Source organism: Jatropha curcas, chromosome 4 (genome assembly GCF_041381405.1).
Source record: "Jatropha curcas cultivar XTBG-Jc1 chromosome 4, XTBG_Jcur_1.0, whole genome shotgun sequence".
Lineage (NCBI taxonomy): Eukaryota > Viridiplantae > Streptophyta > Magnoliopsida > Malpighiales > Euphorbiaceae > Jatropha > Jatropha curcas.
The window spans coordinates 28,664,371-28,687,342 of record NC_143154.1 but is presented as its reverse complement, the minus strand read 5'-3'; the positions used below and the strand labels follow the sequence as shown (position 1 = coordinate 28,687,342).

General features: G+C 35.2%; 4 protein-coding genes across 6 annotated transcripts; 1 reads left to right on the top strand and 3 right to left on the bottom strand.

The window, feature by feature from the left end:
* Window positions 1-1,553: 1,553 nt before the first annotated feature.
* On the bottom strand, window positions 1,554-8,869 carry CLPR4 (CLP protease R subunit 4). Of its 2 annotated transcripts, none has more exons than XM_089720515.1 (8): window positions 8,547-8,869; window positions 7,094-7,297; window positions 6,663-6,718; window positions 5,576-5,702; window positions 5,355-5,432; window positions 3,172-3,285; window positions 2,987-3,101; window positions 1,554-1,841 (listed from the first exon to the last, which is right to left on the bottom strand). In XM_089720515.1, exons 1-7 carry the CDS (start codon window positions 8,820-8,822, stop codon window positions 3,030-3,032), a joined length of 927 nt encoding a protein of 308 aa, XP_089576641.1. In that variant the 5' UTR covers window positions 8,823-8,869; the 3' UTR covers window positions 1,554-1,841; window positions 2,987-3,029. The 2 variants fall into 2 exon arrangements, with proteins under 2 accessions (XP_089576641.1, XP_089576643.1); XM_089720517.1 differs by having other exon boundaries at window positions 1,554-1,836.
* Window positions 8,870-9,829: 960 nt separating this feature from the next.
* LOC105632349 (ankyrin repeat-containing protein BDA1) lies at window positions 9,830-12,657 on the top strand. Of its 2 annotated transcripts, XM_012214711.4 has the most exons (3): window positions 9,830-10,714; window positions 10,803-11,563; window positions 12,517-12,657. In XM_012214711.4, exons 1-2 carry the CDS (start codon window positions 10,118-10,120, stop codon window positions 11,541-11,543), a joined length of 1,338 nt encoding a protein of 445 aa, XP_012070101.1. In that variant the 5' UTR covers window positions 9,830-10,117; the 3' UTR covers window positions 11,544-11,563; window positions 12,517-12,657. The 2 variants fall into 2 exon arrangements, with proteins under 2 accessions (XP_012070101.1, XP_037491824.1); XM_037635896.2 differs by lacking the exon at window positions 12,517-12,657 and having other exon boundaries at window positions 10,803-11,689.
* Window positions 11,806-13,288, bottom strand: LOC105632348 (polygalacturonase). The gene is made up of 4 exons (XM_012214708.4): window positions 12,851-13,288; window positions 12,473-12,762; window positions 12,145-12,373; window positions 11,806-12,040 (listed from the first exon to the last, which is right to left on the bottom strand). The coding sequence occupies exons 1-4, from the start codon at window positions 13,286-13,288 to the stop codon at window positions 11,822-11,824; spliced, it is 1,176 nt and encodes a 391-aa protein (XP_012070098.2). The 3' UTR covers window positions 11,806-11,821.
* Window positions 13,289-19,909: 6,621 nt separating this feature from the next.
* Window positions 19,910-22,154, bottom strand: LOC105632351 (polygalacturonase). The gene is made up of 4 exons (XM_012214712.4): window positions 21,744-22,154; window positions 21,362-21,651; window positions 21,036-21,264; window positions 19,910-20,951 (listed from the first exon to the last, which is right to left on the bottom strand). The coding sequence occupies exons 1-4, from the start codon at window positions 21,999-22,001 to the stop codon at window positions 20,733-20,735; spliced, it is 996 nt and encodes a 331-aa protein (XP_012070102.2). The 5' UTR covers window positions 22,002-22,154; the 3' UTR covers window positions 19,910-20,732.
* Window positions 22,155-22,972: the final 818 nt, after the last annotated feature.

Sequence of the window (22,972 nt, the reverse complement as noted above, 5' to 3'; positions counted from 1 at the left end):
TTTTATATTTTGATTCAACTCATGTAGTGATGTATTCAACCTAAAAATCTAAGAATGAAGTATTTCTAGTCTTCTTTTTTAACATATCATTCAACTATCCTATTTGATGATTTTTTTTTATACATAAAAAAAAAAAATTAAAGAAGATTGTATTATCATCTTAAAATATTTGAAGCATACATTATGAGTCAGATACTCGATTATTAAATTAGTGACCGTTAATGAAATTTGAACATAAATGGTGAATATTATTGAATAATATTGCTAAAGAACTTGTATTTAGGTTGTTATGGTAAACTTTAAAAAGGAAGCAAAATGTAAGAAAAATCAATTCCCAATCTTTTCAGCTAATTCGTAGAAGCATACGTGCAATGATTGCTCTTAGAAAATATTGCTTACCCATATATATTTAGGTAACATATTCTTTGATTTTAACCTATTAGAGTCAGGTTTGAAAGCTATGGGCTATTTAACAAATTAATTAGAGGCACTAACCCATTATTAATTTGGTTGTAACGCACTGAAAAGAGAGGTGTCAATCTAGGTAAGCATATGGTTATAGCCAAGCTTGGTGTCAAATCTCTTGGATAAGACTGAAAATTTGGGGTGGGAGCACTTAAAGGCCCTTTTTTTTTTTTTTTTTTTTTTTTTTTTTTTTAAATAAATAAATAAATATATATATATATATATATATATATATATATATATATATATATATATATATAAAATAACGTAGGAAGATCTTTTGAATAACTAAGTTTTGTTTCTGTAACATTTTAGATTCAACCCACTTGGTGTAGGTACAATGCCAAAATGAGATACCAAATCAAAATCCAAGTCTAGGTTTGGAGGAAATTGGGGTAGGTGACTCTAATTCCTAGTCGCCCACTTGGCAAATTCCATAGCAGCCTATCAAAGTCGCAATTTATATTGGAATAAGCCTAACAAGCTGCCGTCGTCAGCACAGTTGCTTGGTATTCATGGCTCTGCCTATCCCATAACATAATAAGCCTATCCTACCAGAGATCAATTTTTCCCCCTCATTATGCCAATAGATTAATTGTTAATACAGAATCATCACTATATAAGAGTATGATGATATAAGAGGTTAATAATTTAACTCTAATAATTTTTATTAACAAGTTTTCTTGCACTGAACGGAGCAACTATTTCTGTTTGATTCAACAATTGTGGTTAACTGCTGTGACAAAACTAAGTGCTAACAATAAAAAATTTGAACTCTATTTGTTGCAATTATAATTTCAAACCATCAATCATTAGATTTTTTATTTATTTATGAAAGGTTTGATAAACTGAAATAACATTATAAACTACACAACAAGAGTAGCCCTTGCCCTTAAAATAATTTGTAGTAGAGAAGATTCAAACTCAAGATCTACCACTCCCACATCTTTTACAAAATGTGAGAAGAACAGACACCAACCAAACCACACTTCGTTGACACCATCAATCATTAGATTATTGCTCCATCTGTTAGATTTACTAAATATCATTATCCTGCAAAACTATTTTGGCAGTCCCTACTCCCAAAAGATCTTAAAAGGAGAATTTGGCATGGAAATTTAACTGTAACATTGTGATTCATCAGTTTTAGGAGCAGCTATAATGAAAATTACAGGCATGAGTGCATGTGCACAAACATATTTTCCGCAATACATTTGGTTACGATCAATGCTTGTCATTTGTGTACATTAACCACAGAAACAGCATAATTCATAGCTAAAAGCTTCAAGGTACTGTCCACCACCTTGCTTCCCATTCAAAGACATTTCTGTTCTTGGCTCCTTTGGGTGGAGCAGCCTTCCTTTCAATCCACTTTGCTAGCCAAATGCAACCAATAAAACCAAACAACATTTTAAAAGACAGTGGAAAAACAGAAGGATGAGATGCAAAATTACAGCTGATGCAAAAACTGAACAAGAATCAGCCAATTAATTCACAATGACAATTTGACAGTTCACATACACACAAAGCAAAAGTGAGAGCTTTCCATATCTGAGATAGTGAGTGTCACTATTATCATCATCATTATGGGCTTGTGTAATTTATAACTTTCAACACAGTGACCTAACCACTGAACAAATAATGGAAAAAGATGCTAATTGGGGCCATAAATGTGTAAAGTCGATCAAAAGAGAATTGTTACCACGTAATGACCCCTCTCTGCACTTGGAAATGTGAAATGAGAAAAGAGAAAAAAAGGCTATGTAATGGTGAATGAAATTGATAATACCAGACAAGAAAGTACCTCACCAACTAAAATTCCCTATCAATCATTTTCAGTCTCAAATCCAACAATCACAACAGAGCAATCAAAAAAGCAAATGCAAGGTGTAATCCATATTAACTACATAGTCAATCCCAGCAACTTAGCCGACACACCTTGTCCAGGTGTCTGCTGAATTTCGGGAAGAACAAGCATGATTGCAAAGTGGCAAGGCCATGAAAAGAACAAGCAATTGCATTCAATCTGAGAACATACTCCATTTCACAAATCAGAGCAGTGGAGTAGTTAACAATAGTGACTGATACTAAGTGGGTTGAGGAATAAGAGGAATACGAGGCATGTGGCAGTGATTGAAGACATCCCAAAGAATTGATCATGTAGAACTTATCATGTTTAACAGTAGCAGGGTCGTGAAGGAGCGGTGAATCATTCCTTGCTACAGCCAGGGGTGATTAACTACCAAGCCAAAGTATTCAACTTTTCCAAAATGACCCGCACTTGCTACTCAAATGACTAAATGAATTCAGTATTAAGTCTGGAGCACTGTCAAATTAAAGAAAATTTCAAATGTAGCAAGAGTGCCCTAAAGTGTTCAATGAACAAATAGGGAGTTTTCCAACAAGTTTTCGCTAGAAAGGAAGCACTGATTACCACCCATGAACCATTGTACAACAGAAAAATGTTTAACAGCATTTTCACATAATCCAAATTTGATAATGACTTGCAGTTATTTCTCACCTGATTAGTCTCCCAACAATCGCCAAATGCAATTTTGATCAAATCATATAAGTTGTGCCTTTTTAAGGTCAGAAACTACTCCACGGTCTTCACTACCCCTTTCATTATATAGTACCTTCAGACAACAATAACTTAATCAGTAATGAAGCAAAGCTAAACTTCAAAAAATAGCTTTTGTGAAGTACCTTGTCTATGATCCCATATTCAACAGCCTCGGTTGGACTAAAATATTTTGGGCGACTGATGTCTGCTTCAATTTGTTCAGGTGATTTTCCAATATGCTTTGCCAAGAGATTGACCTATAAGATAAATTAAAAAGGAAACAATCTACAGTGCTGAGATACCAAAATTTTAGATGTAACCAATTAGAAAAAAAGAAGTCTGCAATTAGTGCTAGAAACATCTGGATAAATTTTAGAGCAGTATACAACATTATTTTGAATATAAGCAAATTAGCATTCAGTAATTTAGGACAGTTTTAAGTATCCTGATTTGAGGAACTTGTGTGTAGTTTTAACCTAACTGACATCTTCCGCAGACAATTTTGAATATTCAAAATACATCCTTGAATAAACGTATCACCGAGTTTTAGAAGTCAAAGGGAAATATAATGATAGAAGCTCTCTCTTTCTTTATCTGCACACACACAACGAACACACAAATTACTGATGTGCTCGAAAAGAGTTTTCAAATGTTTTTTTCCCACCCAAAGTTCCATCTACAAGCAGTTTGGCCAAGCAGAAGAAAAACCATGTAATCCATAGTTACCACTTACCAGGATTGGGGTATTCTCTGGGTTGCAATGTAAGGATGGAGGCTTAATATGTGACAGGCTTGGAACACTAGTTTGAAATTTGCTGCATGTATAATGCTTTTACAGTTATTGGTACAGCACTATATTTGTTACCCATTAATATTGGCTACAAAGCAACTTAATAACTTATAATGTCTAAAGAACCAATAAATTAGCTAATTTTCAATTTATTCATTCAAATTTAACAATGAATATATTATTAAATGCATAACAGAATTTCAAATTGAGCAAATGATCTACTTTTAAACGTTAATGGGCCAATTATTCCTTTTTTCATGCTACTGTTATTTCTCTCTAAATGTAAAAGCAGATGAATAGAATCACACAACTCAAGAAAATAATGGCCTAAAAGATAATGAAAGAGATCAATTATCAAGGAAAAAAAAAAAGAAAACAAAGAGGCGTGGGTCAACAAGCCCAGGCACCACTTAACATAGCGTGTGAGGCTCTTGAATGGCACCATCTGCTAACTATCCTCTTTTTTTTTTTTTTTTTTCAGAATAATCTGCTAACTTTCCTCTTTAATATCTCACTTTTGCAATTTATCCTTTCAAAACTTGTCCAAACCACTATCATCTATGTTATCCATAGTATATTGGCCTGTTTCATGTAAGTTGAATAGACATCATTGTTGATGGCAGTCTCGTCATCCAAGCAAGCCCTCATCTGATATAAATGGTGATTTCATTTTTATATCTAAATCAAGCAATTGTTGAGATGAACTACGATTTTACCTTGCCAATTTTCGTTAGACCCAACAAAATCTGTCAACATCCTCAGATTCTTCCTCTTCCACCTCAAGGAATGGGTTACCAATTTGGAGATCCAGATGTATGCTATAGCAATTTGGATCAAAAAGGTACTGCAATCTGGAAAGTACATCCTAGACAACAGTACCGTAGGGGGGGGGGGGGTTATGGAGAAATTAGGTCAGAATGGTGCAAATGATGACAGAATTATGTTTGATGGAAAAATAAAAGATTGTTTTAGGATATAAAGGTATGTGGTTAGAACATGAGTTTCCTGACTCACTTCTTCCTAGGCAGATTGGAGTCCAAACCCTTTTCTCGATTAAACCAGTAGATAAACAGCTGAGACTAATATGATGAAACAACTGATATTCTAACATGATTTATTGGTCAATATATAAAATCACCCTGTAGCTGCATAAATTTTTGCTGGCTTGTTAATGAAACATCTTTTGCATTCACTACATCTGAATGTAAGCAATGAGGGTAAAGTCCATGTGACTGAGTAGAACTGAGGTCCTATCTCCACTTAGCCATGTTTCCTATGGTCCCAATCCTACCTCAATCCTGATTAAGCCACAGAGTAGGGCCTTGGCTCTTAAGGCATTTGGTTATACTGAAAAGAAGAAAGTCTCTCTTTCTCATAGGTTTCTATGGTAATGATTCAGAATAAGAAAGTTACAAGCAAAAACAGCTTAACCAAGGACATCTTGATTTACAAGTGAGCATGTTATTCTGCAGGTTGGATATATATAACCAGAAGATCACCATCCAGAAAAATGAACACCAAAGTCACGGATCTTACCAACTCTATTTTCACATTCTTTACTTCTTTTCTTGCAAGGTCGACATCTGTTGCTTGACCTTGAAATCTCCCTATTGGCTGTAGATTGGTAGATTTAGAAAGAAAATAAGAGATTTTTACGTTAGAAATATGTAGTATTGATTCCCATGTCCAAGAAAAAATAAATAAAAAGATATCAGAAAAGTGAATTGCAGTATCAGTTAATAATAGTCAAGAAAGACCTGCTTTATCATGATAGTTGATGAAGGTAAAGCGGAACGATTTCCTTTAGCCCCAGCAGCCAAAAGTAAGGCTGCTTCTCCCCAAGCATTGCCAACACACAGAGTAAAAATAGGTGGTTTAACATACCTGCAGCAAAACATGTCAGCCATAAGCAATATATACAATATAGAATCTCCTTATTAGCAAAGTGACAAGCTGGTTGCATTAAGAAACTTCTACAGTAGCTTATTCAACATTTCAAAATATAATATAATGAACAATTGTGACTAGATCAAGAGACATGTCCTATATCTACCTCCTATTCCTGTTCATATCATTTATCTCACTATCTGCCAGTGGGCTTTGAATTCAGTGAGAATCACTATACGATGATGTAAGATGCATTGCATGCATGTGCACGTGGATGTATCCGTAATTTGAGAGCGAGAGAACGAACAGAGATTTTAGCATGTATATGTCCAACACTAATAGAAGCTGGGAAATATAGTACTTTAATGCAAAGTTTTCTTTTATATAATACACCTCAAGCAGCAATACAAACTCCTTTTTTAATGATCTAATCTTATTGGAAAACACACTATGTCCAACACTGATGGAAGCTGGTAAATCCAGTACTTTAATGCAAAGTTTTCTTTTATATAATACACCTGAAGCAGGGATACAACTCCTTTTTTAATGATCTAACCTTATTGGAAAACACACTGATAGTGAAGGTATTCTTTGGTTAGAATCTCTCTTAGATTTGGGATAATTGGATAATTCATCTCAATTCATAATTGTAAGAATAACTGAGCTTTGCTAAATGAACTATCCTTGAGTAGTGTAGTTCAAATAAAACAATGAACTGCATAATGCATTGGCACATCAACTTTGGAGGATTTAAACACTATTTAACAACAGTCTCAAAGACATCGCAAGATAACACAGTTTGACAATACTGTAAGGCCATGCTTAAGATGGAAAAATTGCAAAAAAAAAAAAAAAAAAAAATAATAATAATAATAATTTGGGGCTAAGTATGAATGGCTTAGCACGATTTTACAGAAAAAAAAAGGCACTATGAGGAAGGACATAAAGAATTATCACCCCATAACATCATAGATCGCAAAGGCCTCTGTCTCATAACCTAGCTTTTCGCCACCCTGAAAAAACAAAAAGCTTATGCTAAAATCATAAATCATCACATAGACAGCAAAATGCAAGAAGCATACTTGAGGAAACAGTAGAACTATTCAACTCTACGTATAGGTTATTATTAAAGTATACATGCTAAACGCTGACCATTTTCTTTCATTAAACAATATCTCCTGCCTTCTTAATCTTACATTCTATCACATATAACACATATGAAAAAAATCCCGATAATATATGCTTATATGTGAAGATTAAGGGTGTGATCCATGAAACTCTTCCCTCCCCGCATGGTTAGTTTTAGACATTTTTGGGACAAAAACGGTGTGTGTGTGTGTGTGTGTGTGTGTATCCACAAAAGACAGCTAAAATGAAAAACAGTTAACCTTGGTTGTTCCAGTTGAGTTTATGTAGAGGTAAATAGGTTTCTCTTCATCCTCATACTGAAGGTATAGAAATTCTGCAAGTATTAACTCGGTGACAGAAGGAACAAGAGACATGCCCAAGTAAACAATTCGATTCTTGAACAGGTACGATGCCAAGTCAGGAGGAGGTTGCTCCCATGCACTTCCCCTAGTGTAAGGAATCACCTGCCAAATAAAAGTGGGAAATAAACAACCAAGTGTTTCAGTATGGGAAATTTTTTAAGATCTTATGTGCAGGAAAGATGTATACCAGGTAAGATACAATTTAGAATAAATATATGACATCATAAACTTGCAAGTCCTCAAAGTATATGGAAGAACTATTAATCTTAAAACTGCATTTTCTTTTTAAGTCAGAAAAACAATATATAATAAGAAACAAAAGTTATAATCTTCAGTCAAGGTCAGAAACCCATTTCAAAACCCCAATATTTCTTAGATAGGCACTGATACCCAGAAATAAGATGGTGAAACTTTCAAATTTTCAGTTCCCATAACATTTAAAGGGTCTGGAATTTGATGTATCGTTAGAAGTGTACGTCTGAACTTTGATCGTTATAAGCTCCAGAATCTACCAATGAGATTCATAACTTTAGAAGACTTGAAAATGGCTCCTAAGTCATTGTAGGGAGGAGAGGGGAAAAACATAAGCCATAAGCCATAAGCAAAAACATGAGATTTCCCAAAGAGCGCAAGGGTGACTGGTAATGTTATATATAAACCAAGTATAACTTTTAGTTTTACAAATCATTTGACATAAATGGGAACGAGGATTGGATTGTCCCGAGAAACTGGCAGCCCAATATAAGCACATTTCATTCCTTTGGCCAATAATGTGGGAACAATGATAAGAAAAGCTTTGGAGGAAGAGAAATACTTGGTTGAACATAGGCCTTTTTCAGTAAATGACTTGAAATCCTAAACCTTCCTTTGCGTATAAATGCTTGCGTTTTTCTGAAAAATCATAATGAGGACCTCAGAAAGATTACAAACTGGTGACAGTACTCCTTTCCTCAAATACCTCCAGAATTTTTATTACTTCCAAGTTGATTTAAAACTGCCTCTTCATCTCCTGGAAAAGTTTTCCTCTACCATATTTTTCCACAGGATTTCCATTGATACTTCTGTCCTACTTTCTCAAGGAGTAGAAGCCACTAAAACTAAACAACCCAGCCTAGTTTCTAATGTCGGGGACGTTTTAACGTTATTCTTTTTTGAAATTAGAAAACACAATCACATTACATTCCATATTACACATCAGTATTATCCAATTCACAACTCTGTGTGGCTTTAATTGATTGCATTTTTAAGCGAGGTAAATCTAAAACAATGGATCAAACAGAGGGAGAAAAGGAACAAAGAAGCTACAAATTGAATTGAACTCACCAACAAAGCAGCTAAAAATTGAACTCACCATAGTGACAACGCTTCTTTTGCCTTTGGAACTCGAAATTGATGCCGGATTGAGACATTCAGGTCGAAGCTTTATGCCGTTGAAATCGCCAATGACACTTCCGCCGCCGGCGAAGGGGGAGAAAAAGCTTGTCGAGAGAGATGTTCTTAGTGAAGATGTCGAGGAAGAGAGAGCTACTGCCCGGTTGGAGCTTAAAGTTCGTGACGAGGCAGACGGCGATACTAACATGCGCGTGTGGAGCGCGACGCTCGATGCTGTTGCGGTAGCGACTACCATTGACAGTGTGTTGGTGAGAAAGCAGAACAGAAGAGATTGAAAATGAAGATGGTATAACAGGATCGATTGGCCTGTTAATGGATCAAGTATTTGCCCCGAAAACAAGTTCCAAAGCCCAACCCCAACCTCAAACATGAAAGCCCAATATCTATTGAAGTCAACTTTTATAAAAGGCCCAGCTAATATCTTAAAATATTGGCATTTAGCAGTGAGTCACAGTCAGTGACTTGTATAAACACCAAAATGGACGAATTTTCATTTCAAATTTCGTTTTGTTTTTTGATTATTCAAATTCCACACGTTTTGTTTTTTTTACAATTTTGTATCTTTCCTTTTTGGTCGTCTAATGTAATATCCTTGACTTGTACTATATTTAGAAACTTCAAAGGGCAATCAATTTGCCAAAATAAATATGTTTAATGAAGAATGAATTGTTCAAATTAATGAAACAAAGACCAACAGCTGATTGGATTAGCGATTGGATCAACAAAGTAGACCACACTTCTGGTGAATTTTACTTACAAGGAAAGAGGTTAAAAACCTGGAATTCACCACTATTAGCTACTATGTGGGAGTTCCAATTTCTAGAATTTTTTTCATTAGTCATATTAAATTTAAAGGTTGAAAGCTGATTCCTAACGACAAGTATTCAGAATTGAGAAGTCGAGTTGGAATCATTCAAACTCCTGCGAGTCTTCTTCTTCTTCTTCCTGCACCATCAATGTCGATGTAACTGCATGTGGATTAACTGGTGAGCTTCGTATTTTGATGCCTTTCTCTGACCCTATAACATATATATTGTCAAAGTATCTTGGTCATGGGACCACACATTCTTGAAAACAAATGAAAGAAAGAAAGTGAGTTACAAATGGAAGAGGACAAAGAAATAAACAAGTGCAATTTGTGCAAATTGGAATTGGTGGCCAATTTGCATTTGAATTGTACAGCACATTCACACAGATTTCTCTCCTATAAATAGAAGAAAGAATTTGCATCTACACACCAAAAGCACGGATTAGCAAATGAGAGATTTAGAGCAATTGTGAGAAAGAGCAATCGTAAGAGAGAAAAAATAGAGAGATTATCCAAGAAGAAAAATTAAGTTTAATTTTTCGGATATTCTTGAATAGAGGGTTGTGAGTGTATGTAAATACTTTATTTATTTTTCTCACTGTGGCAGTCCGGAAACGTAGACAAGATTGGCCGAACTCTGTTATTAAATTGTGTGTGTTATTATTTTACTCCTCATAAATCTGACTTCTCAGGGATTTTCCGTAATTTTTCCCGACATATATATGGATCCGTCCTTAAGTAAGGCTAGTCAACTTGGAAGTATTGATGGGTTATATGCAGTGATTCGGAATAATCCGAATGCTTTATCTAATATTGATCAAATCCCATTTGTGGATACTCCATTACATATAGCTGCATTTGCAGGACATATCCAATTTGCAATGGAGATCATGAGGCTAAAACCGTCGTTTTCTACCAAATCCAACCAAGACGGGTTTGCTCCTATCCACATTGCATTACAGAAGGGACATATTCAATTGGTGCTTTGGTTGGTAGAAAAGATTCCCGATCTTGTTCGGGTTCAAGGAAGAGAAGGAGTAACTCCTTTGCATTTTGTAGCTCAGAATGGAAATCTTCATCTTTTGAATAAATTTTTGTCAGTTTGCCCAAAATCTATTGAAGATGTAACTATCAGAAATGAGACTGCTTTGCATGTAACTTTGAAGAACTCTCAGTTTGAAGCTTTTGAAATTCTGATGGGAAAGCTTCAGCAAGATAGTGATGAAGAGGCTAATTACTGGAAGAAAAAGATACTTAACTGTAAGGATGTGGAAGGAAACAGTTTATTGCATATTTCAGCATATAGAAATCAACCTCAGGTAAAAACGTTCTATTATTTTTAAATTTTGTTGTATGATTCCTATTTTTATATTTTTCATTTACAAATAATTTGTTATTATGCGAAAGGTGTTAGAATTTCTGGTAGAATATATCAAATCAAATGCTGGGATGCTGGAAGTGAACGCCCTCAACAACGATGGTATAACAGCATTGGATCTTGCTCTACAGAATTCAGACGCCGAGGTTCAAAGGCTTCTCAACCAAATCATCAGAGCAGAAAATATCTTGAATAATAATATCAAAGACACAACTACAATTCCAAACCCAACACAAATCCAAGTGATAAAACCAACAGCAGAATTAGAGAATTTTGACCCAGTCGACCTAAAGGATTCGGCAGAATATTTTAAGTTCGAATATGGAAAAAGCAGTCCTGAAAAAGCAAGGAGTGATTTGCTTGTAGTAGCTGTTCTAATGGCGACCGCTACATACCAAGCAGTCTTAACCCCTCCCGGTACAACTACCGACAAAAATGGCGTAACCAGTTCATTGGATCATGTCACTTACTCATTTTTCATGTTCTTTAACAGTATCGGGTTTTATATATCCCTGAGTTCAATCATGATACTCATAAACAAGTTTCCATTGTACAGGGAGTTTCAGTTCGCCTTGTTTGCCTTTTCAGCTACCTATGGTTCTGCGGTAGTGTCAAATTCGCCGAGTGGCCAAGGGTCTGAGATTTTCTCATGGATTATTTCCCTTGGAATGCCATTATTTATACTCTATGTGGGAAGTTATATTAGAATATTGTACAAACAACGCAAGAAAGTAGCACTTGCAGATTGGCGTCGTTTTGAGAATCCTTGAGCAAGAAAGCTAAAGATGCTGTAAGTCTATTGCAATATAATCAAATTTATAATTTCATTAGTTTAGTCCGTATAGACCGAATCTAAGTAAATGTTGTGGTTTAGTTTAAAATATAATTGTCATAAAGAAGATTAAGAAATAAAAAATTTTTCAATATATCTTTATATCATATAGATATTAATGCGAATACAGAAGTCTGATTCTTGGGGTGAAGGCTCTTACAAATGATAATTAATACAACATAATTATATACATAGACATGGTTGGACTTTTCTAAATTATAAACAACTATCAGGTTGAACGAGTCCAACTGTTTTGCCAGCAACATTAGCACAGAATGATTGAGCTACTTGATTTGAGTAGGCCAAATTTATATTATGCAATCTTATTCCAGTGCAATGATACTTGGGGCTGCAATCAAATTTTACAGCAATTGGTGTAGCTGAAGTTCCTCGAATGCCTTGATATATTACATCACTGATTTTTACGCCTGATACCTACATATGATATAAAATAAAATATTTATTAAAAAGGAATTATGCCTCTTTTGGCTTAAAAATTTATATTGAGAACATAAAATTAAGATTTCTTAATTAATTACCTGATTAGGACAATTTAAATTGTGAGGACAATACTGTTGATCTATAATAATAGGATTTTTGACGTTACTCATAATGGCACCTAAGAATCGAATCCTCTTCACAAATCCATTGCTTGGCCTAGCCCATGTCTTTATTCTAAATCCATTTGTAGTATCGGCAAAAATTGAGCTTTTAACTGTAACATTTTGAACCCCTTCTTCTTCCATCTCCCAAGCTAAGCTTCCTATGCTGCAAATATTATGGAAAACAATATTGTAAGGTTTTGTGAAAAATACATAAAAGTTAGTTAATATGAATATCATATATATATATATATATATATCTGACCTTATGCCATGACCAGGGCCGCATCTAACACCTTCGATGTACAGGTCCTTAGCACCAGGACCAATGGAGATACAATCATCACCGGTTTTAATTACAGAGTTGAAGATCACAACATTGGTGGAGTATTGAACATGAATACCATCTGTGTTTGGGCTATCTCCAGAAGCTATCACTTTAACTCCTTCAAAACGCACATTTTTGCAGCCATTTATGGAAATGTGGAACTTTTGGCTGTTTAATGATAACAAGCCATTGATCTTTATATTATTGGAGTTTGTAAACCTCAGTGTCTGCACTCACAAGCAAGAATTAATTCATATACTCGTTATTATAACTATATTGTATATTTTATATTAACTTAAAGGATTTATAGAATACCGTAGCTCCATCAGGGCAGTTACTGCCTTTGGCTTTGCAAGCCCACAAGGGTGACCCTTTAGCGTCCAATGCTCCACCAATAATAGAAACACCATTAATTCCTTCAAAGCTAAGCCAGTCATGAGCTTGACCTAGAATGCGATAATCTCCTGGAGCCACCAGTGTGCCATCAATGCGAATGGTTATATCAGAGTTTTTGCAGGTACCTTTAAAGACCATATCGCCAACCAAATACCTTCCTTTAGGTACATATATCATGGTTGAATCAATAGAGCCACAGGCTGCAATCCAAGAATCAAGAAAAGCCTTGGTGGAGTCTGTCACGCCGTTAGGTTTGGCTCCATAGCTTAAAACGTTAAAGCTTGTTCTGGCAAATGATGAGTTGATATTTAATAGGGAAAAGAAAATGAAGAACGAGAAAATGATTAGTCTTGCCATGTTACGTATATTTGCTTAATGAGAAATTAAGGAAATTAAAGAGAAGCTAATAGAGGATGTGAGCACTAAAGCAATTGACAGTTGAAAGGTGTTTTGATTTGGTAGAGATATACAAAAGCTGATGGAGGTCTAATAATGATTGGTAGGATATTTATATACAAATGTAAATTAGAGTATAAAGAAGAATAAAGTATATCTTAATACAGTCTTTATCCAAAAATATAAAATGCAAGAAAGCTGCGCCCGAACATAACTCAGAAACAACTCCTTCAACCGTCCATGTATTGCTTGCTTTGCAATGGACAACGTTAATTATTATTATTATTATTATTTTATTTAGTTATCTGGTGATAGAAAAAGAATTACTTACTCCCAAACCAATCAAAAACATATTTTTGATTACAACCAGAATATTTCTGACCATTAGATAAGAAAATAAAATAAAATAAAAGTATTAAGAGTATTAAGTGTGTGTAGGTTGTTAACTTTATAATTAATTAATCAATGGCAATGCAATAGGGTTTCCTACTTTCCTTTGCATATTCACATATGTAGCCATCACGTAGAAGTTAGGTCTCCTCACTTGTAAGGATGTGATTAGATTAGAGGCCGTTTCTTGTATCCGTACTCCGTACTTTCGATATTTCTTGCATTTTAGGTTTCCACATCCGTACGATCTGTATATACACGTAGATAGTAAACATGAAGAAATGTTAATATTGGAATATGAAAAATAAGACACATTTTCGTAAATATTAAGATATTGCTCATAAACTGTATTTTTAGATATATTTTACCTATAAGATTAAGCTTTCGAAATCTATTAAAGAGTTTTAAATAAGTACGATATTATTCTCTATTATATATTTATTTAGTTGTCTTATTGGAAAATTCAAGATTTATAAAAATTTATTCCACCAATTGGATTTAATTTTTTGAAATAATAAAATTAGTTTCTTTTCAATTTAGAAAACAAGTTATTTTCAAAGAAACAAAATAATGCAAAAATGAAAATAATTGAAATTGAAGATACAAATTCAGATGTTTCTTTGTTATTAATCATGTTTTCCTTTGATTTTCCAGAGAATTTGGTTGGTCCCTTCATTGGCATTTTCCTATTAGTGGCATTTCAATGACAAATATTATTAACTATTCATTAAAATTTGAGAAAAAATTGGCAAAAAATGACTTAAAAATTACAGCCAACACCTGCTACAAAGCAGCACCTCACTCACCCTCATCAAATTCTGAAAAACACAACATAAATATAAATCAAAGCAATGGCAATACACAGTACAAAAGCACACTTTCTCTTTGAATAAAATTAAAGATGTACCAGATTTCTCTACAAACAAACAGAAAAAAGGAGCTATTATATTTTAGATCACAACACCTAATTTAATCTTCTCAATCCTATCATTGAGAATAATTTCATTCAATAATAACAATGAACAATCAATTCATGTCTCAAAGAGACAAGTTGTTCTATTCGGTTATAGTGTTCATATAACAAAGAAGCATTTAAATCCATCAACCAGTTGCCCATAGTATTATACAGACCATAAACGAATAACATTTTTACAACATATGTTATACAGAAGCAGGTAAATGAAACAAAATATTCTACAACACCACAATATAGTAACTTGGTACATCCAATATCCAAGTTTTCCACAAAATATTCATACCATAAATACAAATGTAGGTCCATGTTTATTTACTTATTTTTCCATATCTGGCAAATTGCAAACATTCTAACACGATCAAGCAGCAGCTGCCCACCTTTGGAATTTTTTGACTAACCAGCATGGCAATCTCCTCATCTTTAACTTGGTTTCCTGTTGGCTTTGTTGCTTTTTGATAGTTTGCAACTTGAACATGATAATATTGTGATTATTAGCGGCAAAATGAAGAACAGTAGTAGAAGAAAGGGTAAAAATAAAGCTAAATATTTATCAGGCATAGTTGAGCTCACACAAAAGATATAAACCCCAAATGGTATGGTTATCAGGAGCAACTTAGCAACAGGAGATAAGAAATCCTGAAATGTCAAACACCATAAAAGGATAGAATAAGTAAGGCTTCTCACCTAGCATTGCAGTCCCAGGAATGTGTGATATGCTGCTACTAATGAATTTGTGATCATACTGCCAAACACCACCAGGTGGATTCACTCCTAATAAGAAGCATCCTACTGCCATCAGCGTGGAAAATGTTAAAACTCCCTTGCGGTGATCACTCAAAGAATGACATGGCCTCATCAGCATCCTTCATTTGGGTATGGCTTTGTAGAGCTAGCTGGTGATGGGACATTTACGATCTGGCAGGGATTAATGGCCCCAGAATGGCGAAGAATATTTTTTATCTTTTCATCATTTATTCCTCTTTGAAGCTGGTCTACTAAGATGTCCAGGGCAGTAAGATTGTTTGCATTTAAAGCATTCACATCCACTTGAATTGCTATCACTGAGCAATGCCTCTATTATCTGAAAATAAGATGATAAATAAACTAATTGTTATATATGCATCTAAAATACTAAACATGAAGATATAGAAACTCTTCTTTGGTATAAATGGAATTAAAGAATTAATTAACAAATGCTAGAATTTTATTTACTTACATGATAAATTCCATAAAGTTGAATTCACAGGAGTTAAATGAAAATTTTCATTCATATCAAACATGAAAACCTAAGATTCACAAATTCATCAAAAATGAAGACCTAAGATTCTACTAATTTGTGGAATTTATTTATAAACAAGGCCTTATAAGATTAAACAAGGATAGGCTTTCAATAAGGCAGTCCAATTTCTTCAGGCTTTTCTTCGATCATCTTATGTTCTTGTCTCTCAGTAGTTTCAAAGATGAAAGAATATATTTTTTACTCTTCAGCTCCTTTTTATAGAGCAAATTTGTTTTCTCAAATTGACTCCTAATCCTTTCAAGGTTGTGGTTTCTCTCTACATGCTTAAGAGCACAGGAGGCAACTTCAACTTCAAGGAACCACTTAAGCCATTCAAGCAAAATTCTAAAAGCTTTCCAACTAGTTATTCTTGACTGCCAGAGAAACACAGATTCATTTCAGGTAGTTTGCTGCACAAAACAGGAAGGATAAAAATCAACCAATAAGTTCATTATGTCCAACCTCCCTGCTATGACTGCACAATAAAGAGGAGTTTTCTTCTCTCTGCCTCTCAACCTACAAAGGAGAGGATTGAGAGAAAGGAACTTTGACCAATTCATATTGGCCAGTGGCTGAAGCCAGGTGAATGGAATTAAAGCCATCTGCATCAAGTTTTCCACAAAGCAATGGCTTTAAGTTTGCTATTTCCTTCGCAAAACGGGTTTGCCTGGCCAACACAGCAACCTGTAATGGAGTTTTAGACAGTACGACATCATTAGTATTTTGGTATTGATTATCTTGAAGTATCTCATAGAAAGCATCTATATCTCAAAATTGGGCGGTATCATGCAATTTCTGATCCATAACTTCCCTAAATGAGCACAAGGCCGACTTGAGAAGGCTCCGCTTCACTTTTAGAAAGATATGCAAACAGTGTTAGATGTCACTAATATATAATACCTGATTCTAACTACTTCATTGTAATGTCAATAGATGGAAGTGTCCTATAAGTTATTAATCATTCAGTGTTTGTCGTTGATAAGGCACTACTTTGTTTATAATTTGGTTACAGATAAGAAACATTTCTTTGAATGTAAATTTATTTTTCAATTTCTTGAAATTTTAGACATTTTACTTTTTCAACTCTATAACAAAGTATGAAGGTCGAAAAGTAGTCTATAATGTTTTATTGTACTTAGTCCTACCCCAAAAGCCAACTGAATGGTTTACTAGTGCAGTAGTGCTTAAACCAAGCCAACTTCAATTTAATTAGTATGAACCTCTCAAGGAACTTTTGGAAAATGATGTTAAACTCCAAGCAAAGTATATTAAAAACCCCCTAATTTAATTTGAGGAACAGCAAAACAATTTCCAACTTTCACCTGATTTACACTTCAGAATAGGATTGATTTACATTTGACTCTCTGGAGTGACGTTGGTGTAATTTCTTTGACAAGCATAAAACCAGCAACTGAGCAAGCTCAAGCTGTGGATGAATTCCACAATATCTTATGGAATTCATTTAGAATTTCACGTTTAGAATAAACAAAAACCTTTCATAAATTAATTCAAGAACAGGTTCCAGGGTTTCTTTTGGATGCCAGGATTTTCACTTGGCTGTCCACCTTAGGTGTGGGTCTAAGTGGGAGGCCGATTGGCTTGGGTTAGAGAATGGACTAGGCTCTTTGCTGATTAAAAAAAAAAAAAAAAATCATAAATTTGATTGAGAATTCAACATAACTAGCCGAAAATTCTATACTTCAATTTCATTAATATATACAAAGCAAGCTGTTAAATCAGAGAAATATTAGACAAATCAGAAGACGGAAATAATGAAAGAGCAGTTGCAACCCATATGTGAAAAACAGTATGAAAAGCTAAAGTTGCAAAAAGAATGATCATTGATTCATATGTTTGAAAGAAGCAAGCTGTTCTATTTCGTGATACTATTATCTACTTAAAAACATTTTTAAAGAAATTGATGAAGCCCTGGCCTCCAGTCATAGTCTTAACTCTTGATGATTCTTTTCAATTAGAACGAATAGAAGCTAAGATGTTTCTTCTTACTAATCCTGTTTTTCTTTGAAAGTTTAATGGATCATTTTTTTTTAAAAAAAAGAAAAAGGAAAAAAGATAAAGAATCGAACTTTTTCTTCATCCTAGCCCATAAAGAATTCTCCTTTTATACTGCTTTTCTTCTCATCATCCTTGCTTTCCTCTGGTTCCGAATCTCAATCTCTCCTTCTTGAGTCATGATGTTTGCTGATCTTATTCTTCTTATGTTATTGTTCTCTCTCTTGCAATTTGACCATTGATTACCTTTGCTTTGATTTTTATTGGCTTGAAGGTGTATCTATCAAAGAAAATTGTTTCTTTCTGCATACCAAAACTTTTGAAGCGCCATTTGCACAGTGTTGAAGCTCAAAATGGGAATCAGGAAGGTTTAATTAGATGGAGACGGTTCGAATGGAATCGTAAAATCTGACGTGGAGTTATCTGGTTACGTGGAAGAAGCTCATAGGTGCTGCCGAGTTAGAAGACCACGTAACTAACTGCCCAAAAAAAAAAAAAAATAGAGGCCGACATGGCAAATACATGACATGTATTTGTGGGATAAGACTCAGATGCCAGGTCTACGTCGCATGAAACAAGCAGAATATGACAGCTGGCATTATTTGGATTACGTGAGGCCACGGTGTCATTGACGTGGCAGTCAACTGACAACTGGATCACCTGCAACACGTGGCTAAAGGTCGGCGTTGACGTGGCATGCAGTATACCTGACAATTCTGACAACTGGCTACGTTGACGCCACGCGTCGTAAACGTAAGGTTGACATGGCAATTTTGTGCCTGCTGGCACGATAGCGTCACGTGGCAAGCTCGATGTTGACATGGCAAACATGAATGACGTGTCAGATGACATGGAAGTCATTGACGTGGCAGTAAACGATTGCTGGCAGTATTTGTTGCCATGTGGAATATCCTATTGGTTGAATTTTAGCCACATGGCAGTACGTGGACACGCGGCCACAAATTTTGAGGATGATGTGGCACAATTACTGCCAGTTGGCAGTAGCACGCCACTTGGCAAGGCTTGATCTTGACACGACAAACATCAATGACGTGGCATAATTTGACAGCTTACAGTATTTATTGCCACGTCTAATATCCTATGGTTGACTGTGTAGCCACCTGGTAGAATTTGGACGCGTGGCCGTGACTGTGAGGATGACGTGCCATAAGTTAGGCCAGCTGGAGGATTGCGCCGCGTGGCAATGCATGATGTCCACACGGCAAATATCAAAGACACGTTCGATTACATGGACGTAGTTGACGTGGCGTGAAAGGACAGCTGGCAGGACTTGTTGCCATGTGGAATATTCTGTTGGTTGGTTTGTCACCACCTGGCAGTATGCGGGCACCTGACCGTAAATGTGAGGATGGCGTGGCGCAATTTCTGCCAGATGGCAAGGCCGATGTGGACACGGCAAAGACCAATGACTTACTCAATGACGTGGAATTCGCTGACGTGGCAGAAGGCGGCAGCTGGCAGTATTTTCTGCCACGTGGAATATCATATTGTTTACATTGTATCCACCTGGCAGTATGTGCAGATGGTGACGTCGGAGTACGTAGATGATGTGTGGATGACATGCCATAATTTGGTTGGCAAATGCGACAGCTGGCAGTCCGTTGACCACGTGTCGAAAATTTAAGGTTGTCGTGGCCAAGTGGCTGCCATCTGGCGACACGGAGCCATGTGGCATTATGCTTGCGATGATGTGGCCAAGTAGCTGGACACGTGGGTGAGGTGTTCAAAGGCTACGTGGTTCAGTTGGTACAGATAGGCATGTGACACGTGGCATCATTGCCTTGATGTTGACTGATATGCTTTCCTGCGATCATGATTCATGGGAACGCGCGTCAGATAGATCCCTCTGAAACGACATTATTTAGCCTAGTTCTTCCAAGCAAGCAGAGAAGGCCAGGGAAGCGAGAGAAGCCCTGACTTCATATAGTTAAGATTCAAAATGTTTCTAAGAAATATTTCTTTCGTTTTCGAGCAAGCATACTTGCTGAATCAGAAACGCTAGATTTCATGGGAGGAGGTCTGTGATGGATGATGAAAATTAACAATGATGACCAGACTAATTTTCGATTTCTGAAAGGCGAATCACACAATGAAGCTCCGATACAAAGTAAAGTTAATTTCAACCAAGGGTTTCTGTCCGATATTGAATTGCATTCGTACTCTTGAAAAGATTAAAAATTGCAGCAGCTGCATATCACTTGGGTTTTACTTCCTTTTTGTGAAGCTCATAGACGAATCAAGGAACAGAAGATAAGTACATATCTTTTGACCCGTTTCGAGCATAAATATTTAGAGCTATAATTTTTCTGGAGAAATTATATGGCTTTGATATGTATTAGAAATGTGTTTTTTTTATTATTATTATTTTATAAATAGCTCAGTAATTATAAATGGTAGCTTCATAATTAAGTTGGAAACATTAGATTTATCATTTTAGAAGGTGAGGGCATCAAATATGAAAGTATTGGCTCAACTTGAAGGGCTTGTTCTGCAATAATTCCAAGCAGCAGAAACGCTTAAAAACAGCAGCAGTCAATACCAAATGGAGGGGTAACACAATAAAAGTGCAGATATTAGTAATCTGCTGTAAACTCTAGTAATAATTTATCATTTTATATTGCCAATGTATCGATATAAAAAAGAATAATCAATGTACCTTATAAATTAATGAAAGTTAATACAATAAATGAAGAAATATATATTTACAGATTTGATTTTCTTTCTAATCACAAACAACCATTAGGTTGAACTAGGCCAACTGTCTTCCCAACCACATTAGCACAAAATGATTGAGCTACTTGATTTGAATGAGTCAAATTCACATTATGCAGTCTTATCCCATTACACGGAAATTTGGAGCTGCAGTCAAGTTTTATAGCAACTGGTGTAGCTGAAGTTCCCCGAATGTCTTGATATATTACGTCCCTAATTTTTATACCCGATACCTACACATAACGAAAAATTAATATATATAAGAACTATAGAAAGAATATATCGACATAAAACTTTAATATTTCTAAGTTATTTACCTGAGTAGGACAATTTATATTGTGAGGACAATAATGTTGATCGATGACGATGGGATTTTGGACATTATGCATAATGGCTCCTATGAATCGAACCCTTTGAACAAATCCATTACTTGGTCTAGCCCAAGACTTTATCCTAAATCCATTTTGAGTGTCTGCAAAAGTTGTACTTTTAACAGTCACATTTTGAACCCCTTCTTCTTCCATGCCCCAACCTAAGCTCCCTATGCTGTAAATATTATGAAAAGAAAAGTATCGTTAGGTTTTATAAATGATACATAAAATTGATTATATAGAAGATCTAACATGAATGTAATATATCTGACCTAATGCCATGACCAGGTCCGCATCTAATCCGTTCGATGTACAGGTTCTTAGCTCCAGGGCCAATGGAGACACAATCATCACCAGTCTTAATTACAGAGTTGATGATCACAACATTGGTGGAGTACTGAACATGAATGCCATCTGTGTTTGGGCTATCTCCAGAAGCCATCACTTTAACTCCTTCAACACTCACATTTTGGCAGCCATTAAAGCCAATATGGAACATTTGGCTGTTTAATGATAACAAACCATTGATCTTTATATTGCTCGAGTTCGTAAACATCAATGTCTGCGTTCATAAGCAAGAATTAGTTCAAAAACTCAATATTTTATTAAGAAGTATAAATGTTTTTTTTTTTTTTTTTTTTCTTTAAAACGTACCGTAGCGCCAACAGGGCAGTTGCTTCCTTTGGCTTTGCAAGCCCACAAGGCCGACCCCTTAGCATCAAGTGCTCCACCGACAATAGAAACGCCATTAACTCCTTTGAAACTAAGCCAGTAACTAGCTTGACCCAGAATTTTATAATCTCCTGGCGCCAAAAGAGTTCCATCGATTCGAATAGTTATATCAGAGCTTTTGCAGTCACCATTGAAGGCCATAGCGCCAACCAAATACCTTCCTTTAGGTACATATATCATAGTTGAATCATTACAACCACAGGCTGCAGACCATGCATCAAGAAAAGCCTTAGTAGAGTCTGTTACGCCGTTGGGTTTGGCTCCATAGCTTAAAACGTTAAAGCTTGTTCTGGCAAATGATGAGTTGATATTTAGTAGGGCAAAGAAAATGAATAAGCAGATTAGTTTTGCCATGACTAATTAATTATTCGGTAAATGAGAAAAGAAATTCAAAAAAAGAGAATTAAGCTAATTAGTAATCAACGGTTGTGGTTAATTATAAAGGTAGTGGGAAGTTGAAAGATAGAGAGTTTGTTAGTGGAGGTTTAATGCTTAATAGGGTATTTATATACAAACATAAGCTATAGATAAAGAGGAATAAAGTAGATTTCAAGAGAGTTTGTGTATTTAAAAAATGGAAATGAAGTGCAAGAAAGCTGCGCCGGAATAAAACACAAATGACCAACTCCGGCGACGGTGCATGTATTGCTTATTTTTCAATTGACGAGTTATTAAACGTCAACATATTAGAATTTAGCCTGCAGGCCACAACATGGATGATTTCTTCGAAGGTTAAACATACATGCAATAGCTTTTTTTTTTTTTTTTTTTTTTTCTCATCATTATCCAATCGGTCAACAAAAATTATAAATTAAACTGCGCTGTTTACTTGACAATTAATTAATCAAAGCATGCAGAGTTCCTCTATATATGTATGTACTGTATACAGAGCCCTCACCGTAGCTTATAAATCAAGTTTAGCGTAATATATAAATTCACTTTAAACTTTGTACTTTTACTTTATAAGGACAGCAAACCATCCATTCAATTTGAAATCCAACCAAATTAAGGTACAATCAGACAAATTGAATAGTGACTTTTTAATCTTTCTTCTTTTTTTTTTTTTTTTTTTTTTTTTTTTTTCTCTCTCTCCCTCTCTCTCTCTCTCTCTCCAAGCAAGGTTATGAGAAACTATACGGCCATATGGATAT